This window comes from Ylistrum balloti, unplaced genomic scaffold (genome assembly GCF_031769215.1).
Source record: "Ylistrum balloti isolate Yb309-2 unplaced genomic scaffold, AGI_CSIRO_Ybal_v1 Utg371384, whole genome shotgun sequence".
NCBI lineage: Eukaryota > Metazoa > Mollusca > Bivalvia > Pectinida > Pectinidae > Ylistrum > Ylistrum balloti.
Genome location: NW_026782729.1, coordinates 489,467 through 511,039, shown reverse-complemented (window position 1 = coordinate 511,039; position 21,573 = coordinate 489,467). Strand labels below are relative to the sequence as shown.

Below are 21,573 nucleotides of genomic sequence, written 5' to 3'. Positions count from 1 at the left end.
CACATTTTCAGGATTCTAATAAATGGCATATTTCAAATTCTTGACATGTACATTTCAAGTAATGTACAAAACCTCATCTGATTTGACTTCCCTCTTAGATTTCCATATAAATGTGCCATATTAATCAATAATGAATTTCAAAACCATCCTTTAATTCTCATCAAAGATACAAGTAAAACTTTTATACAGTCACATTGCATGTCAACAGAATGGAAATCAAACATTCTTTAGACAGTCTGCAGGCAACAGACTGTTTCTTATCAAGTGTTTCTTACTATTTATGGTATCAACTCTATAACCCACAATGTAATATAACATACAGGGACAAGGCATCCTCACTGTGTTGCCTATAACATACAGAGACAAGACATCATCACTATGTTGACCATAATATATAGAGACAAGTCATCCTCACTGTGTTGACTATAACATACAGAGACAAGACATCATCACTATGTTGACTATATTATACAGAGACAAGACATCATCCCTGTGTTGACTATAACATACAGAGACAAGACATCATCCCTGTGTTGACTATAACATACAGAGACAAGACATCATCCCTGTGTTGACTATAACATACAGAGACAAGACATCATCACTGTGTTGACTATAACATACAGAGACAAGACATCATCACTGTGTTGACTATAACATACAGAGACAAGGCATCATTACTGTGTTGACTATAACATACAGAGACAAGACATCATCACTGTGTTGACTATAACATACAGAGACAAGACATCATCACTGTGTTGACTATAACATACAGAGACAAGACATCACTATGTTGACTATAACATACAGAGACAAGGCATCATCACTGTGTTGACTATAACATACAGAGACAAGACATCATCACTGTGTTGACTATAACATACAGAGACAAGACATCATCACTGTGTTGACTATAACATACAGAGACAAGGCATCATTACTGTGTTGACTATAACATACAGAGACAAGACATCATCACTGTGTTGACTATAACATACAGAGACAAGACATCATCACTGTGTTGACTATAACATACAGAGACAAGACATCACTATGTTGACTATAACATACAGAGACAAGGCATCATCACTATGTTGACTATAACATACAGAGACAAGGCATCATCCCTGTGTTGACTATAACATACAGAGACAAGACATCCTCACTGTGTTGACTATAACATACAGAGACAAGGCATCATTACTGTGTTGACTATAACATACAGAGACAAGACATCATCACTGTGTTGACTATAACATACAGAGACAAGACATCATCACTGTGTTGACTATAACATACAGAGACAAGGCATCATTACTGTGTTGACTATAACATACAGAGACAAGACATCATCACTGTGTTGACTATAACATACAGACAAGACATCATCACTGTGTTGACTATAACATACAGAGACAAGGCATCATTACTGTGTTGACTATAACATACAGAGACAAGGCATCATCCCTGTGTTGACTATAACATACAGAGACAAGACATCATCACTGTGTTGACTATAACATGAAACGATAAGACACAGGAGCACATGTCAGTATGGTGTTGACTGTATACGTACAGCGAAAAGATATCATTACCAGTTGACTGACATTAAAAGACTTATCATGCATCCTGTAATTTAATTTCTACAATACACAATGTACATAATGTATATATAGACACATAAGCAATGCTAGAGAAAAATGTCAGTAATGTTCACATTAGTAATATACAAGGAAGCTCATGTTTAAATATTGAATCATTAACAAAATTGAAGTCTGACTTGATATTGTATATACTAAATTTAAGTTCCAATTTTTTTTTCAGTTTAGGTGAATTTCTGATTTATACAATCAAGTTCTGTAATCCGTATTCTTCTGAGATTTCAACCTACCAGCATTTTCTTTAGCTCTCCTCCCTATGGGATTCCCCTATACCACCAGTTTCTTTAACTCTCACCCCTATGGGATTCTTTATACTACTAGTTTCTGTAGCTTCCATCCCTATGGGATTCTCCTATACCACCAGTCTCTGTAGCTCCCATCCATCTAGACATTCCCCTATGCCACCAGTCTCTGTATCTCTCATCCCTATGGGATTCTCCTATACCACCAGTTTCTGTATCTCTCATCCCTATGGGATTCTCCTATGCCACCAGTTTCTGTATCTCTCATCCCTATGGGATTCTCCTATACCACCAGTTTCTGTAGCTTCCATCCCTATGGGATTCCCCTATACCACCAGTCTCTGTAGCTCCCATCCCTCTAGACATTCCCCTATGCCACCAGTCTCTGTAGCTCCCATCCATCTAGACATTCCCCTATGCCACCAGTCTCTGTATCTCTCATCCCTATGGGATTCTCCTATACCACCAGTCTCTGTATCTCTCATCCCTATGGGATTCTCCTATACCACCAGTTTCTGTAGCTCCCATCCCTATGGGATTCCCCTATACCACCAGTCTCTGTATCTCTCATCCCTATGGGATTCTCCTATACCACCAGTCTCTGTAGCTCCCATCCCTCTAGACATTCCCCTATGCCACCAGTTTCTGTAGCTTCCATCCCTATTGGATTCCCCTATACCATTAGTCTCTGTATCTCTCATCCCTTGGAGATTCTCCTATACCATTAGTCTCTGTATCTCTCATCCCTTGGAGATTCTCCTATACCACCAGTTTCTGTAGCTCTCATCCCTATGGGATTCCCCTATACCATTAGTTTCTGTAGCTCTCATCCCTATGGGATTTCCCTATACCACCAGTTTCTGTAGCTCTCATCCCTATGGGATTCCCCTATACCACCAGTTTCTGTATCTCTCATCCCTATGGGATTCTCCTATACCACCAGTTTCTGTAGCTCTCATCCCTATGGGATTCCCCTATACCATTAGTTTCTGTAGCTCTCATCCCTATGGGATTCCCCTATACCATTAGTTTCTGTAGCTCTCATCCCTATGGGATTCCCCTATACCACCAGTTTCTGTAGCTTCCATCCCTATGGGATTCCCCTATGCCACCAGTCTCTGTAGCTCCCATCCATCTAGACATTCCCCTATGCCACCAGTTTCTGTATCTCTCATCCCTATGGGATTCTCCTATACCACCAGTCTCTGTATCTCTCATCCCTATGGGATTCTCCTATACCACCAGTCTCTGTATCTCTCATCCCTCTAGACATTCCCCTATGCCACCAGTCTCTGTATCTCTCATCCCTATGGGATTCTCCTATACCACCAGTCTCTGTAGCTCCCATCCCTCTAGACATTCCCCTATGCCACCAGTCTCTGTAGCTCCCATCCCTCTAGATATTCCCCTATGCCACCAGTCTCTGTATCTCTCATCCCTATGGGATTCTCCTATACCACCAGTCTCTGTATCTCTCATCCCTATGGGATTCTCCTATACCACCAGTTTCTGTAGCTCCCATCCCTATGGGATTCCCCTATACCACCAGTCTCTGTATCTCTCATCCCTATGGGATTCTCCTATACCACCAGTCTCTGTAGCTCCCATCCCTCTAGACATTCCCCTATGCCACCAGTTTCTGTAGCTTCCATCCCTATTGGATTCCCCTATACCATTAGTCTCTGTATCTCTCATCCCTTGGAGATTCTCCTATACCATTAGTCTCTGTATCTCTCATCCCTTGGAGATTCTCCTATACCACCAGTTTCTGTAGCTCTCATCCCTATGGGATTCCCCTATACCATTAGTTTCTGTAGCTCTCATCCCTATGGGATTTCCCTATACCACCAGTTTCTGTAGCTCTCATCCCTATGGGATTCTCCTATACCATTAGTTTCTGTAGCTCTCATCCCTATGGGATTCTCCTATACCACCAGTTTCTGTATCTCTCATCCCTATGGGATTCTCCTATACCACCAGTTTCTGTATCTCTCATCCCTTGGAGATTCTCCTATACCACCAGTTTCTGTAGCTCTCATCCCTATGGGATTCCCTTATACCATTAGTTTCTGTAGCTCTCATCCCTATGGGATTCCCCTATACCATTAGTTTCTGTAGCTCTCATCCCTATGGGATTCCCCTATACCACCAGTTTCTGTAGCTTCCATCCCTATGGGATTCCCCTATGCCACCAGTCTCTGTAGCTCCCATCCATCTAGACATTCCCCTATGCCACCAGTTTCTGTATCTCTCATCCCTATGGGATTCTCCTATACCACCAGTCTTTGTATCTCTCATCCCTATGGGATTCTCCTATACCACCAGTTTCTGTAGCTTCCATCCCTATGGGATTCTCCTATACCACCAGTCTCTGTAGCTCCCATCCCTCTAGACATTCCCCTATGCCACCAGTCTCTGTAGCTCCCATCCCTCTAGACATTCCCCTATGCCACCAGTCTCTGTATCTCTCATCCCTATGGGATTCTCCTATACCACCAGTCTCTGTAGCTCCCATCCCTCTAGACATTCCCCTATGCCACCAGTCTCTGTATCTCTCATCCCTATGGGATTCTCCTATACCACCAGTCTCTGTAGCTCCCATCCCTCTAGACATTCCCCTATGCCACCATTTTCTGTAGCTTCCATCCCTCTAGACATTCCCCTATGCCACCAGTCTCTGTAGCTCTCATCCCTATGGGATTCCCCTATACCATTAGTCTCTGTATCTCTCATCCCTTGGAGATTCTCCTATACCATTAGTCTCTGTATCTCTCATCCCTTGGAGATTCTCCTATACCACCAGTTTCTGTAGCTCTCATCCCTATGGGATTCCCCTATACCATTAGTTTCTGTAGCTCTCATCCCTATGGGATTTCCCTATACCACCAGTTTCTGTAGCTCTCATCCATCTAGACATTCCCCTATGCCACCAGTTTCTGTATCTCTCATCCCTATGGGATTCTCCTATACCACCAGTCTCTGTATCTCTCATCCCGATGGGATTCTCCTATACCACCAGTTTCTGTAGCTTCCATCCCTATGGGATTCTCCTATACCACCAGTTTCTGTATCTCTCATCCCTATGGGATTCTCCTATACCACCAGTTTCTGTATCTCTCATCCCTTGGAGATTCTCCTATACCACCAGTTTCTGTAGCTCTCATCCCTATGGGATTCCCCTATACCATTAGTTTCTGTAGCTCTCATCCCTATGGGATTCCCCTATACCACCAGTTTCTGTATCTCTCATCCCTATGGGATTCTCCTATACCACCAGTTTCTGTAGCTCTCATCCCTATGGGATTCCCCTATACCACCAGTTTCTGTATCTCTCATCCCTATGGGATTCTCCTATACCACCAGTTTCTGTAGCTCCCATCCCTCTAGACATTCCCCTATGCCACCAGTCTCTGTAGCTCCCATCCCTCTAGACATTCCCCTATGCCACCAGTTTCTGTATCTCTCATCCCTATGGGATTCTCCTATACCACCAGTCTCTGTAGCTCTTATCCATATGGGATTCCCCTATACCACCAGTTTCTGTATCTCTCATCCCTATGGGATTCTCCTATACCACCAGTTTCTGTAGCTCTCATCCCTATGGGATTCTCCTATACCACCAGTCTCTGTAGCTCTTATCCATATGGGATTCTCCTATACCATCAGTTTCTGTAGCTCCAATCCCTCTAGGCATTCCCCTATGCTAGCCTGTCCCCTTTACCAACAGTTGAATCTAGAATACATTTTGTGCTAGAACTTGCATGATTGGTCACATCAATTTTTGTTTCCCATTTGTTATAGTGTAAGTAAACGTCCCCACTTTGAACTTTGCCTCATTTGCTGTCAGTAAAATCACCTGTTAATAGATAAGTGTTAAAGCTGTCAGCAGTTACCCAAAGACTGGCTTACACCTGAACTACACCTGTATCACACCGAGCGAGAAATCAAATAAAACACCACGCTATTTGTAAAGATTCCTGAACTCAGACAGCAAGTACAAGTGAGTAAGAGCAACCACCAGTCCACTGAGAAAATAATAGTTTCCGAGACAGACCAATCTATCTTTCTTTCACACATTTCAATTTTGAAAAAAATCTAGATCCCATGAAAGAAGGCTGACCCATCTCCCTGCCGCTGTCGACTCATCTCCCTGCCCCTGTCAACCCATCTCCCTGCCTGTGTCGACCCAACTCCCTGCCCGTGTCGACCCATTTTCTGTGCCTGTGTCAACCCATCTCCCTGCCCATGTCAACCTATTTTCCCTGCCCCTTTTGACTAGTCTCCCTGTACCTGTCGACCTACCTCCCTGCCCCATTGATCCATCTCCCTGCTGCTGGTGCCCCATTTTCCCTGCCCCTGTCGACCCATCTCACTGCCCCTGGTGACCCATCTCACTGCCCCTGTCGACCCATCTCACTGCCCCTGTCGACCCATCTCCCTGCCCCTGTCGACCCATCTCCCTGCCCCTGTCGACCCATCTCCCTGCCCCTGTAAACCCATCTCCTTGCCCCTGTTGACCCTCTCACTGCCCCTGTCGACCCATCTCCCTGCCCCTGTCGACCCATCTCCCTGCCCCTGTAAACCCATCTCCTTGCCCCTGTCGACCCATCTCACTGCCCCTAGTGACCCATCTCACTGCCCCTGTCGACCCATCTCACTGCCCCTGTCGACCCGTCTCCCTGCCCTTGTCTATCCATCTCCCTGCCCCTGTCGACCCATCTCCCTGCAGTCAAAAGTTGAAATTGTCAGTATTTCTTGTATCAACTATATCTCCCTAAATATTGACTTTCAAAGAAGTATCAACTGATCCGAAGTGTAGATTTTTTTTTTTGGATCTCAAGGTGAAATACAGAGTAATTCATATTGAAAATTAGAATGTCTGCCTTGTAAGCTAACCAGACTGTACATCCTGTCTCTGTACACCTGCTTCTTACAACTGTTTGTTTGTACCTAAATCTCTGACGTCTGTACAATGTATCTCAATTGTTGGCCATTAAATGCGATATATTCTTCCCTTTTTACGGCACGCAAGTCTATTAATAACAATTTGGTAAGATGCGGTTGCCTGTATTTGGTGCCTGCTAAGTTTCAGACAGCTGGTCAATACAGTGTGACGTAGCCTCTAAGGTCACACACCCAAAATAACTTTTAATCTGTAAGTATAAATAGGTATATAGATACCATTCCTCTGTAAATGTCAGTGTACACAACCACCGTTCTCTCTCACCACACACAAACATCTAGCAATTTAATAATTCACAAAAACTTGATGAGTTCTATATATAAATCAGAGTTGAAAGCTTCAAGGTAAAAAGTTTCAGATGAGGTTTCTAGATAAAATCTTGACAGATGGCTGCCAATTTAAAAAGTAAAACTGAAAAACAAACTATGAAGAAGACATTTTCTTTGTTACAAGTATTGGTATGATCTGATCATCACACAGAAGGATAAAATCCATATACACTAACTTAATCACTGTCAAAGGTAAAAACCATACACACAAACTTAACCACTGTCAAAGGTAAAAACCATACACACAAACTTAACCACTGACAAGGGTAAAAACCATACACACAAACTTAACCACTGTCAAAGATAAAAACCATACACACTAACTTAATCACTGTCAAAGGTAAAAACCATACACACAAACTTAACCACTGTCAAAGATAAAAACCATACACACAAACTTAACCACTGTCAAGGGTAAAAACTATATACACAAACTTAACCACTGTCAAGGGTAAAATCCATAAAAATACACACTAACCACAAACTTAACCACTAAAGATACCATACACACAAACTTAACCACTGTCAAGGGTAAAAACCATATACACAAACTTAACCACTGTCAAAGATAAAAACCATACACACAAACTTAACCACTGTCAAGGGTAAAAACTATATACACAAACTTAACCACTGTCAAGGGTAAAATCCATACACACTAACTTAACCACTGTCAAAGATAAAACCATACACACTAACTTAACCACTGTCAAAGATAAAAACCATACACACAAACTTAACCACTGTCAAAGATAAAAACCATACACACAAACTTAACCACTGTCAAGGGTAAAAACCATATACACAAACTTAACCACTGTCAAAGATAAAAACCATACACACAAACTTAACCACTGTCAAGGGTAAAAACCATATACACAAACTTAACCACTGTCAAAGATAAAAACCATACACACAAACTTAATCACTGTCAAAGATAAAAACCATACACACAAACTTAACCACTGTCAAGGGTAAAAACCATATACACTAACTTAACCACTGTCAAAGATAAAAACCATACACACAAACTGTCAAAGATAAAAACCATACACACAAACTTAACCACTGCCAAAGATAAAAACCATACACACAAACTTAACCACTGTCAAAGATAAAAACCATACACACAAACTTAACCACTGCCAAAGGTAAAAACCATACACACAAACTTAACCACTGCCAAAGGTAAAAACCATACACACAAACTTAACCACTGCCAAAGGTAAAAACCATACACACAAACTTAACCACTGCCAAAGGTAAAAACCATACACACAAACTTAACCACTGACAAGGGTAAAAACCATATACACAAACTTAACCACTGCCAAGGATAAAAGCCATATACACACAAACTTAACCACTGTCAAGGGTAAAATCCATACACACAAACTTAACCACTGTCAAATATAAAAACCATACACACTAACTTAACCACTGTCAAGGGTAAAATCCATACACACTAACTTAACCACTGTCAAAGATAAAACCATACACACAAACTTAACCACTGTCAAAGATAAAAACCATATACACAAACTTAACCACTGTCAAGGGTAAAATCCATACACACTAACTTAACCACTGTCAAAGATAAAACCATACACACTAACTTAACCACTGTCAAAGATAAAAACCATATACACAAACTTAACCACTGACAAGGGTAAAAACCATATACACACAAACTTAACCACTGACAAGGGTAAAAGCCATATACACACAAACTTAAACTTTGTCAAAGATAAAAACCATATACACAAACTTAACCACTGACAAGGGTAAAAACCATACACACTAACTTAACCACTGACAAGGGTAAAAACCATACACACTAACTTAACCACTGACAAGGGTAAAAACCATACACACAAACTTAACCACTGTCAAGGATAAGATGTGCACAGTGTGGTCTATGAAATTATTTCATATTAACTGATGATGTAGCACATAATGTTGGAATTTTAGTCTATCAAAAGTTAACTTCCCAGCAGGTACCTCTTTTCACTTATACATCTACATAGAAAATGTTCACATCAAAAGAAAGTATGCTTTCAAATGGAGTGATAGCACATAAGGGGAACGGATCCCATGGAAGCAGACAGTACTTGTATCACACCTGTGCCAAATATAAAGGAACATCTCAGTAGATTTTTTTTGTCAGGAAAGTGACCTTTTGAGTTAAATATACTTAAATTCTAATCCTTCTGCATGGCTTATTTAATAATAAACACAGAACTGACATCACTTGATATTATAGCATTCAGTATTCAGTGGACTACAGTGTTATCAGTGAGACACAAAGTCTAGTACATTCTGTATTATAGTAACTGTACAATAAATATTACAGGTACATTGTCTGGTATTCTATAGCATCAGCTGTATGATAGGTTTTTTTACAGTTTATCTTAGAATATGAGCCATGTATATCTTACTGTATGTAGATTGGTCCAACTTCCTTAAATTTGCATTGTTTTCAATCATCCACACAGTGATTTAAAAAGGCTTATACTTTTAAGCAGACTTAACGAAAAGTTCCTTCCACCTCACCCCTCCCAGATCTCCTACTGTGTTCAATAAAACCCCACTTAACCAGCTTTAACCCAGGGTTTGATAAGCATGATATTGTTACACCAAGAGAGTAGTAAAACACTGGGTATAGATTCTGATGCTGTTCCCCATAGTGGAGATATAGCAGGTTGTCTGGAAATTCATCTGTCCATCGTATAGCCCCCATGTATCTCCTATCTCCACTCAGACAGTTTATCACTAAATATGATATCAATCAAACAATTTCTGACACATTTGTTGGGGTTGAATGACTTTTTTATGAGAAAAAGAAATATGAGGTCAACTTGTAAATGGTTAAGTAGAAGTGATGAATTTCAGAAGCTTAGCCATACAACAATAAAAACTCTAGTAGTTCGCGATATCTGACAGCAGAGAGTACAACAATGTGACCTTTTCTAGTCAATAAATGAATCCTGTCAAGCTCTTTCTACAAAGTTCTCTAAAACAATTTTTTTTGTCCATGCCAAGTTGTGTTTGAATTTAACATACATACCAATTGGTATTTTGTACTGGCATGTGATATGTTCAAATAGATGTGTAATGTTACTGACGTAAATAAGTGCAGAGGTCACATTGTTTATGCCAGCAGTGGAAACAAATACGCCCTCTCTCCACCTGGGGTCAAAATTTACCTGACTTACAGCATAATGAAATTTTTATACTATGAATATGAATGACATGTTAAAAAATTAAAAAAGATGTGATATTGAATTAACTAAACACGTCCCTGAAATCTTTATTAATACATATCTGTTTTAGTCTTCTCTAGATCCACTAATTCATACATTGTGGGCATCAAGTGTTGTCAACCTATCCATTACCTATTTTATTTATTGAAAAATACCAGAAAAGACCTCAGGTAACATTGTCTTTATCAACCTCTCTTCCACTTGTATCTGATGGAGATATACCACAGTATTCCCCGGTCCTGGCCCTGATAGTGTCAGGAAGTATCCCTCTGCCAGGACGGTTGGCTTAATTGGGATTTAATCAGATGAGCTAGTTATTAACTACAAATCTAGCTATCCACTTGACTGCTAGGTCTGGTATGATCATATCTTTCTGGTATGCTGATCGATTTAGTTTTTTTTTTGAGACTGCTGAATCAGAGACAGTTTATCCTAGGAGATGTGTACAATATCATCTTATGATGATGATGGCAATACTGTAGTGTGGCTCTTGTGAAATATTCAATACCAACTGCATTGCAGTTCATTAAATTTGTCTCAAATCAACTCAGTTCATCACCCTATGAAATCAACAAAAGCAAGATTCAATGGATTTCAATGGAAAAAAAGGAACTGTTATGTCATTAAAATGTACTATTTATCTCATTAAAACATCTTAGTTTTCTGGTCAAAAAATCATAAAACGAGAACTATAATGGGGATGACAAGCTGAAGGTTGATACAATATGACACAAAACATTCAAACACTTGCTGTGCCTCACATGTTCACAAAACATTCAAACACTTTCTGTGCCTCACATGTTCACAAAACATTCAAACACTTTCTGTGCCTCACATGTTCACAAACATTCAAACACTTGCTGTGCCTCACATGTTCACAAAACATTCAAACACTTGCTGTGCCTCACATGTTCACAAAACATTCAAACCCTTTCTGTGCCTCACATGTTCACAAACATTGATTAACTTTCAGACCACATAAACTTACAATACAACATTAAATCAGGATGTCAGTTTTGTTGATCTTGACTTGGCACAATGTCCAGAAATACGATATGGTAAAACAATAACACCAGGCTTGGACTCTATTTTTCATTAATGATTTAATTATATTAGCTGTTGATGAGCTTTTGGACAATTTCAATCATAACAGATTTTACCCAGTACATTATAAGGTCTATTAAAAGCAGTAAACATATTCACTCTTGTTTGGAGCCAGGTCACTTATTTCTTCACAAGATCAAATATGATCACATGTAGCATATCTGAATGATTTTTCTTTCTAAATCAGTGCACTGCCTACAGTCTTCTTCAATAGGATTCTCTGTGAGCAGGCCAGAAGAATAAGAAATTCATCATTTCTTAACCAATCAGATTAGAATTTGATATTATCTCTTCCAGTAAGACAGCATGACCTGAAATCAACTTTATGTCAACCAGAAAATGAACATGTTATAATGAGGTAGCAAACGCATGTGAGCAAGATAATTATTGCATTGAAACAAGATAACCTTAAAGCATTATCGTTGTGTTTTACGAGATAATTATTGCTAACCCCTTAAAACGTTATGATTGTTGTGTTTTAACGTTACAGTTATTGTTTAAAGACAAGATAACTAAAGATTAAAACATTACTATCAACATGTTTTAACGAGAAAGTTATCATTTTGAGACAAGGAAAGTAACCCTTATAATGTTATAGTTGTTGTCTTTTAACCAGATGATTATTATGTTATAACAATTATAATTATCATGTTCAAACCAGATATAACAATTATAATCATCATGTTCAAACCAGATATAACAATTATAATCATCATGTTCAAACCAGATATAACAATTATAATCATCATGTTCAAACCAGATATAACAATTATAATCATCATGTTCAAACCAGATATAACAATTATAATCATCATGTTCAAACCAGATATAACAATTATAATCATCATGTTCAAACCAGATATAACAATTATAATCATCATGTTCAAGATATAACATTTATAAATAGTCATGTGTCAAATGAGATATAACAATTATAATCATCATGTTCAAACCAGATATAACTAAGAGGTTAAACAAGTTTCCAAAATAAGAGGCAAGATTACTAATTCATTTTTGAAATAGTCATTGTGTCATAATGAGAAAGTTACAGAAAACTGAAATTGGATGATCTTTAGTTGTCAAAGATATATATCCGTACCTAGTTACAATCTGTAACCCAACCTAGTAGTAACAACTTGTACCCTAACCTAGTAACAACCTGTACCCTAACCTAGAAACAATCTGTACCCTAACCTAGAAACAATCTGTACCCTAACCTAGAAACAATCTGTACCCTTACCTAGTTACAATCTGTAACCCAACCGAGTAGTAACAACCTGTACCCTAACCTAGTAGAAGTAATATGTACCCCAACTTAGTAACAATCTGTACCCTAACCTGGTAACAATATGTACCCTAACCTAGTAACAACCTGTACCCTAACCTAGTAGAAGTAATATGTACCCCAACTTAGTAACAATCTGTACCCTAACCTGGTAACAATATGTACCCTAACCTAGTAACAACCTGTACCCTAACCTAGTAGAAGTAATATGTACCCCAACTTAGTAACAATCTGTACCCTAACCTGGTAACAATATGTACCCTAACCTAGTAGCAATCTGTACCCTAACCTAGTAGAAGTAATATGTACCCCAACTTAGTAACAATCTGTACCCTAACCTGGTAACAATATGTACTCTAACCTAGTAACAATCTGTACCCTAACCTAGTAGAAGCAATATGTACCCCAACTTAGTAACAATCCGTACCCTAACCTGGTAACAACATGTACCCTAACATAGTAGTAACAATCTGTATCCTAGTAGTAACAACGTGTACTTGTATATAGTAACAATCTGTATCCGAACCTAGTAACAATCAGACAAAACAACAAACAACATCCTCAATATGTAGAAGAATGGAATGTAGCCTTTTTATCTGTACCAGGCACATTAGGTCACCAGGGAGTGAAGTTCCTTTACAGGTTAAATTCACAACTGGACTTAATATAATATTCATGATAAAATATTTCAAACACTAGCAATTACTGGTGTCATGCAGAATAACAATATCCCCTTACTGAAAATTATCCAGATAGCTTCCAGGCAGGAGGTATATTCATTGCATTACACAGCTGGGTATGTGCATGACTTCCTAGTAAAAAAATCCAATAATTATAATGCATTTTGCTTTATACTGACACTACAAAATTCTAAATTGTCTCTGACACAATTGTCTTACCTGCCTGAGGTACAGAAATACCTGTAGTATTACTTTCTATTGAAATGTGTCTTGAAGATATTGGGAAGTTTGGTCTCATATTTCTGGCCTAAAATAGCTGCTTTAAAGACTGAACCAAAGAAAGATTCATCAACTCTAACGTGACAGTTTGATGACTTTTTTATGATAAAGATACCATGTTGAGCCTTGCCTGGTAAAGTGAAGTAAAATTTGTTTTTGCTGAGTTCTATGAAAATCTATTTTTAGCATTTGATAGTCATGCATTGAAAACAATGATGCTGCCTTATATCTAAATGATCAATATTGGCCGATGTAAGGAGAAAATACATATAGCCAGTGATCAGCTGTTCAACAATTGTAGAAATACAGATGGTTTATGTGTTTCTTGTAGCTGATCTGACATACTGTCATTGCGGAGACAGTGTACAGAAGCCGGTTGACACAACATGACCTAAAGATGTTAATTGTGATGACCACACTTGTCAAAGTTACAGCCCAGTCTGATACACAGCATGATTGTCAGAAAATTGTGGCAAACCTCCAATCAAATGTTTTATAAGCCTGGTCTGGCCATGTACATGGACATTTAATTGATTTTTACCCTTATATGGCCAGTCAAGGGGATGTGATTGACAGGTACAGGAAACTGTATTTTCAAGCTGATTGATAATGAACGTTACATTAGACCCCCACTGACCAGCCCTAATCTAATGGTAACTAGCACCACTGACTGCCACAAGTCTGACATATACAATCTGCTTTGATTGGCTCAATTCTCGTTTTAAGGTAATACTTCAGAAAATTACTGATAGATGAGTACGCAAACCTGTAAAATTCTCTGAAATGTCATCTTTTATTCATGCTTCAGGTGCAATGCCACTATGAATGGTACCATTACAATAATTGTCAGTGCTTCATATACATCCAAGCTCTTAATGCCACAACTTCTTTTGGGTGACCAAATAAATAATGAGAGTGGACACAAATGGAGCTACTGCAAGCTAGGACTTTTATTATCACAAATCAAATTATGGTACTAGATCTTGTCACATGTCTTGTTGCCATAGTTACCTGACAGCCATTGGCAATCTAGTTGGTTTAATTTGAACCACATGTACCAGTCTAAAACAGGCATTCTCAGATCTGTTAAAAACCTACCATAAATGTCACAACATTCAGAAAACTGGATGGTAACTGACCACACGGTGATCAGTGATACCTAGACTAGGGGATATAACCTACAGATTAAACTCTTTGACCAGTGATGCCTGGATTAAAGTAGACAAACTGACCACTCTCTGACCAGTGATACCTGGACTGAAGTAGACAAACTGACCACTCTCTGAACAGTGATACCTGAACTACAATAGACAAACTGACCACTCTCTGACCAGTGATACCTGAACTACAATAGACAAACTGACCACTCTCTGACCAGTGATACCTGAACTGAAATAGACAAACTGACCTCTCTGAACAGTGATACCTGAACTACAGTGGACAAACTGACCACTCTCTGACCAGTGATACCTGAACAACAATAGACAAACTGACCACTCTCTGACCAGTGATACCTGAACTGAAATAGACAAACTGACCACTCTCTGACCAGTAATACCTGTACTATACTAGACAAACTGACCACTCTCTGAACAGTGATACCTGAACTACAATAGACAAACTGACCACTCTCTGACCAGTGATACCTGAACTATAATAGACAAACAAACCACTCTCTGACCAGTGATACCTGAACTATAATAGACAAACTGACCACTCTCTGACCAGTGATTCCTGAACTATAATAGACAAACTGACCACTCTCTGACCAGTGATTCCTGAACTATAATAGACAAACTGACCACTCTCTGACCAGTGATACCTGAACTATAATAGACAAACTGACCACTCTCTGACCAGTGATACCTGAACTACAATAGACAACCTGACCACTCTCTGACCAGTGATATCTGAAATATAATTGACAAACTGACCTCTCTGAACAGTGATACCTGAACTACAATAGACAAACTGACCAACTCTGACCAGTAATACCTAGAACGGTAGTAATAACACAAGTGACCACTGACTCTGACCAGTGATATTTAGAATGATGCAAAACAACATTTGATTAAGCAATGTGGTACCAATATGTTGGATTTCATTGTTGTCATCATCACTACAAAGAAAGATGAGTTTATATATGTTCAGTATCGTGATGAAAACCAATATGAGTCTGATTCATACATTTGTTTTATTTTGAGAAACACTGACCTCTAGATCCTAGAAACCTATCAACCTCTATACTGTCAAAGTCAATTCAGAATCTCAATTGATTCTGACATCACCCTCTGAATCCTTTCAGCTGTAGTGGGCAGGTTTAATTGTGATATCTGAGGTGGTGAAGACAATGAACCATTGAAGTTTGATACATGAGCTAAAAACTAAAAATAACTTGTGAATCACAGACATGCATAAAATCCTCCTCCTCACCATACATAGCAGTGACATTGTCTGACAGTGTACATGCAAAACCTGCTCACAGGTAAATAATTAAAGCAGGTTATGAAAGTATGTGACGCAGTCAATGGATACTGTAGTACAGAGTAATTAGCCTGCAGGATTCTTCAATCTTCTCCTTCACTTCAGAGATAGCTTTGCTATAACCCCTGGGAAAATGATTTCACAAACTATTCTAACATTTCATAATGACATTCTGATGAAAACATTCTAGCTGAGTGATGTTTTATCACTCTACATTGATGTGTGACTATCATAGTCAGTAGCAACCTGTTCAAAAATTTGTCTCTTGATTGCTTACAGGTAAAATTTTATGATCCCAAAGGTAATGATGGCCTTAAAGTGATAAATATACAAAGAATAGACTATCATACAAGGAATAAGACTTAGTTACAGAGATCAGGACAATTTTTACACCTGATTAATTCAAAACAATTCAGGAGTAATGAAAGGCAAATTATACCTATATACAAAGTTCATGTATAGAATCACATGTAAAATACCACTAGATTTCATGGTCTGTATCACATGTAATATATCACTAGATATCATGGTCTGTATCACATGTAAAATATCACTAGATGTCATGGTCTGTATCACATGTAAAATATCACTAGATATCATGGTCTGTATCACATGTAATATATCACTAGATATCATGGTCTGCATCACATGTAAAATATCACTAGATATCATGGTCTGTATCACATGTTAAATATCACTAGATGTCATGGTCTGTATCACATGTAATATATCACTAGATATCATGGTCTGCATCACATGTAAAATATCACTAGATATCATGGTCTGTATCACATGTTAAATATCACTAGATATCATGGTCTGCATCACATGTAATATATCACTAGATGTCATGGTCTGTATCACATGTAATATATCACTAGATATCATGGTCTGCATCACATGTAAAATATCACTAGATATCATGGTCTGTATCACATGTTAAATATCACTAGATATCATGGTCTGTATCACATGTAAAATATCACTAGATGTCATGGTCTGTACCACATGTAAAATATCACTAGATGTCATGGTCTGCATCACATGTAATATATCACTAGATATCATGGTCTGCATCACATGTAAAATATCACTAGATATCATGGTCTGTATCACATGTTAAATATCACTAGATATCATGGTCTGCATCACATGTAATATATCACTAGATGTCATGGTCTGTATCACATGTAATATATCACTAGATATCATGGTCTGCATCACATGTAAAATATCACTAGATATCATGGTCTGTATCACATGTTAAATATCACTAGATGTCATGGTCTGTATCACATGTAAAATATCACTAGATATCATGGTCTGTATCACATGTAATATATCACTAGATATCATGGTCTGCATCACATGTAAAATATCACTAGATATCATGGTCTGCATCACATGTAATATATCACTAGATGTCATGGTCTGTATCACATGTAATATATCACTAGATATCATGGTCTGCATCACATGTAAAATATCACTAGATATCATGGTCTGTATCACATGTTAAATATCACTAGATGTCATGGTCTGTATCACATGTAAAATATCACTAGATATCATGGTCTGTATCACATGTAAAATATCACTAGATATCATGGTCTGTATCACATGTAAAATATCACTAGATATCATGGTCTGTATCACATGTAATATATCACTAGATATCATGGTCTGTATCACATGTAATATATCACTAGATATCATGATCTGTATCACATGTAATATATCACTAGATATCATGGTCTGTATCACATGTAATATATCACTAGATATCATGGTTCTGTATAACAGTACAATCTATTGGAACAATCATATTGTTGTTTATTTGCATTATCAGTTAAGTTTTAATAAATAAGTGATAAGTGATATAAGTGATAAGTGATTCATGAGTTTCCACCACAAAACTCTACAGGTTAGTGCTACCTAATATATACTTTAGTACACATTTTACAAAAATAACATGAGTTCAAGCAGGAATGTTAGTCCTCAGATTAGTGGAGAATTAAGACATGCTCTATCACAACTACGAATAGAAACCATATTACAACATCAAATACAATATAGTGTTAGAAATCATGTACAAAATTGATACATGTGCCTACAAAGAATTCTGCTTAAATCAGATTCAGTCTGATGTAGATTTTACAGGACACACAATCACACCATCAATGCTCAAGGAAGGAGTCCTTTTTGTGTTAAATATTCTTCAGATGTCAATGAGTATACTGTAATCCTTTAAAATTGAAATTTTTGTAGCCTCAACAACAAGCAATACGAACTGATATAAACTGAAAGATGAAAAACACAGGGACGACAGAAATAGATTTCTGGGTCTAAAATAGAAATGGAAATGATTCTGTGAAGCCATTTGTATTGGATCACAGTAAGGAATGCTGTGGTAGCGTCAGAGCATTGCTGATGGTTATACAATAACTACCACAGACAACATCTGTTTACTAACTCTCTATCAAAAATACAAATTCATGACCATGCACTTTAAGCTTGTATTTATCTGTATTTCTCATAATGATCCTATCCGAAATGTAACTTAAGAGAAACATCCATTATGTGATGAGAAACAGGTGTTTTCATTTACTTGCGGTTGTGTATACTAGTTTGATATTACTCATGACCAATTCGACATAACCAGAACCTAAAATTGACATAACATGAGAATAAATATTGAAAAAATTAGGAAATATGCAAGTTTATTTTCATCAAGAACATACAGTGTATAATATATAGTGTTCATGCTTTGTTAGAGAGGGCACTGTTAGACAACAGAAATGGCGGGAAACGATGGGATGTGCAGACGGTGACTATACCATTACATGCTACAGAGATAGTGACTTTCGGTTTACCTTTATACTCTCTATGTAGGCCTGAGATACTCGGGACTTCTCTACCTTTTCACTAATGGAAGCTTTACGAACATTTCCTTTTAGAGCAGCTACAAATAAAATGTCAAATCATGTTGTAAATTTGTTAAAAATTAATAATGTCATAAAAAACATCATACAGTTAATGTCATGTTAAAAAACAAACCCTGTTATTGGACAACATATAAATCATTGCTTACTCTCTTGTACAGTTATCTATTTGTATGTATGACATCTCCATTTCATGCATTACATCACTTTCAACTGAAAGACATCTGTGTTACATGTAAGTATCTTGGTTATATCAGAGCACACAACAGCTTTCATCAGTGGTGTTAAATACCAAAGCACACTTGTCGGGTCACAAATTAAACGAAAAGATCTAAAGTGCCTGTTAAATTGCTTACCAAGATAATAACCAATCATAGCCAATCATTTTCTTCAAATATTGAAAATAGTTTTTTCATTTTTAGCACAACATCCATGGGGTAGTATATTTGCTTGTAACATTTTAAACTTATGACTGAGGACTTTAAAGTATTTTTCTTGATTCTGCAAGGCCAATGTACAAGGATGGTGTGTCAATTATCGGTCTGCAGCCACATAAGCTGGTAAATGATTGCAGAGTACAAGTATCAGCCTTTTTTATGTTAGGACCAAGATATTGTATATGCTCCCGTGAAATGGCAAATCCCAAAAGACAATCATGATAACATATTGTTGGCATGATACCGCCAATCAGTTGCGTATCAGTAACTATATAAGAGTAGGTCATTTCTGTCAGACAACTTTGTGCATCTTGTAATATCTTTCATTAAGCTAAGCTGGCCAAATCTTGCAATTGTGGCCAGCGAAGATGACTAATTAAGTTTACATTTGTACCTGTAACAATCCAAATTTGCCTCTGACCCAGGTCAGTAACTAAAAAAATCAGCATTTGGCATGCTTATTTACATAACATACCCACATATTATGATTCTGAGTTTTTACACCATCAAAAATATTATGTAGAGTTTTTGAACGTTTGACCACTGTGATCTTGAAAGCAGAACGACAGCCAGCATGCCTGTTATCTCACCAAACCTTTTATAACGCAGAGTAGACCTGTTTTGAAGACGAACCTGCTGAAAAAGGATTTAGACAATGGGTTTGCACAATAGGATCAGCTCATAAATGATTGAACTAATTTTCATATCTGTAATGTTGACCCCAGCTCTGTCACTGACAAACAGGACTATGAGACATGTAAAGACAAGATTTGTCAGGCAACACAATGACAACCTGGTCAGACTAATAATCTTTAACAGCTAGTTTTGATCAAGAAGCCAGTGCATGATATGGATGGTTGTGGAACAGAAACTCTTTTTAGAGACAATAAAGTAATTCATCAATATGATAAAGTCCAGGAATCTGATTGAAGATAGGGATCTACTTTATCTACTTTATCTACTTTATCGTGACCTTAGATCATACATTCTACTTGATATTGAAATCCTTAATTTGTTTGAATTGAAATGTTGAAAATCCTCTTTGTCTCATGGCTATCTGAAGAGCTTTAAACGTACACATAAAATATTCATTGGTTCTAATGTCATGAAGAATTTCTTTAGATGTGCAAATGCCATAGACATGCATTATATATTGTAAGCTAAGAATTTATTAAAACAACTTTACATATTCAGCATATTTCATTTGAAATCTACTGTTATTTCCCATTTAAATATTCATACTGCTAGTCTTAGTATCAAACTGTGAAAATGCAAATTTAAAGGTTCCTTTAGGGAGGTTTCTATCGGGAGGTTCCTACAGGGATGTCCCTTTAGGGAGGTTCCTATAGGGAGGTTCCTACAGGCAGGTTCCTATAGGGAGGTTCCTGTAGGGAGGTTCCTATAGGGAAGTTACTACACAGGAGACGACATCAATACCAGAGCAACACATCAGCACTGCATGCTTCTCTATCATTTTGTAATAAGGAATGAAAATTCTGTCGTGTTTACAAATATCTTGAAAACAGAGTCCAATACACATTGAATTCAACACACACCAGATATGAGCCTTGTAAGGGTTCCATCATTCCTTGTAACTCAGGCAAAATGTGTCTAACACAAAACTGTTGATGGCTGTCAATGGATTAAACACATCTTAAACACCTAAGATGTGGAGGAATTCAGTATTTGCTAGTTCAATGGAGGAATGTTTATAGGAACTGAGTGTAATGATAAACGGTTCTATAACCTTCAAATAACCTGAGAGTCCCTGTGTTTAGCTTAATTGATTGAAGTAACAAAAACATAAAGACCAAATTACATATATGTGAAAGAATGTTTTAAGTGTAAAACAATAACATTCGTTACACAAATATCACTACATCAACAACACAGTGTGTATC

The 21,573-nt window shown here is 37.7% G+C and overlaps 1 protein-coding gene across 1 annotated transcript in view; it reads right to left on the bottom strand.

The window, feature by feature from the left end:
* Nucleotides 1–21,573, bottom strand: part of LOC132562237 (uncharacterized) — a 101,390-nt gene that overhangs the window by 4,389 nt on the left and 75,428 nt on the right. The window contains exon 12 of the mRNA XM_060226972.1: nt 19,167–19,255. Coding sequence (XP_060082955.1) covers nt 19,167–19,255 — 89 coding nt within the window. The remainder of the gene's footprint in view (nt 1–19,166; nt 19,256–21,573) is intronic.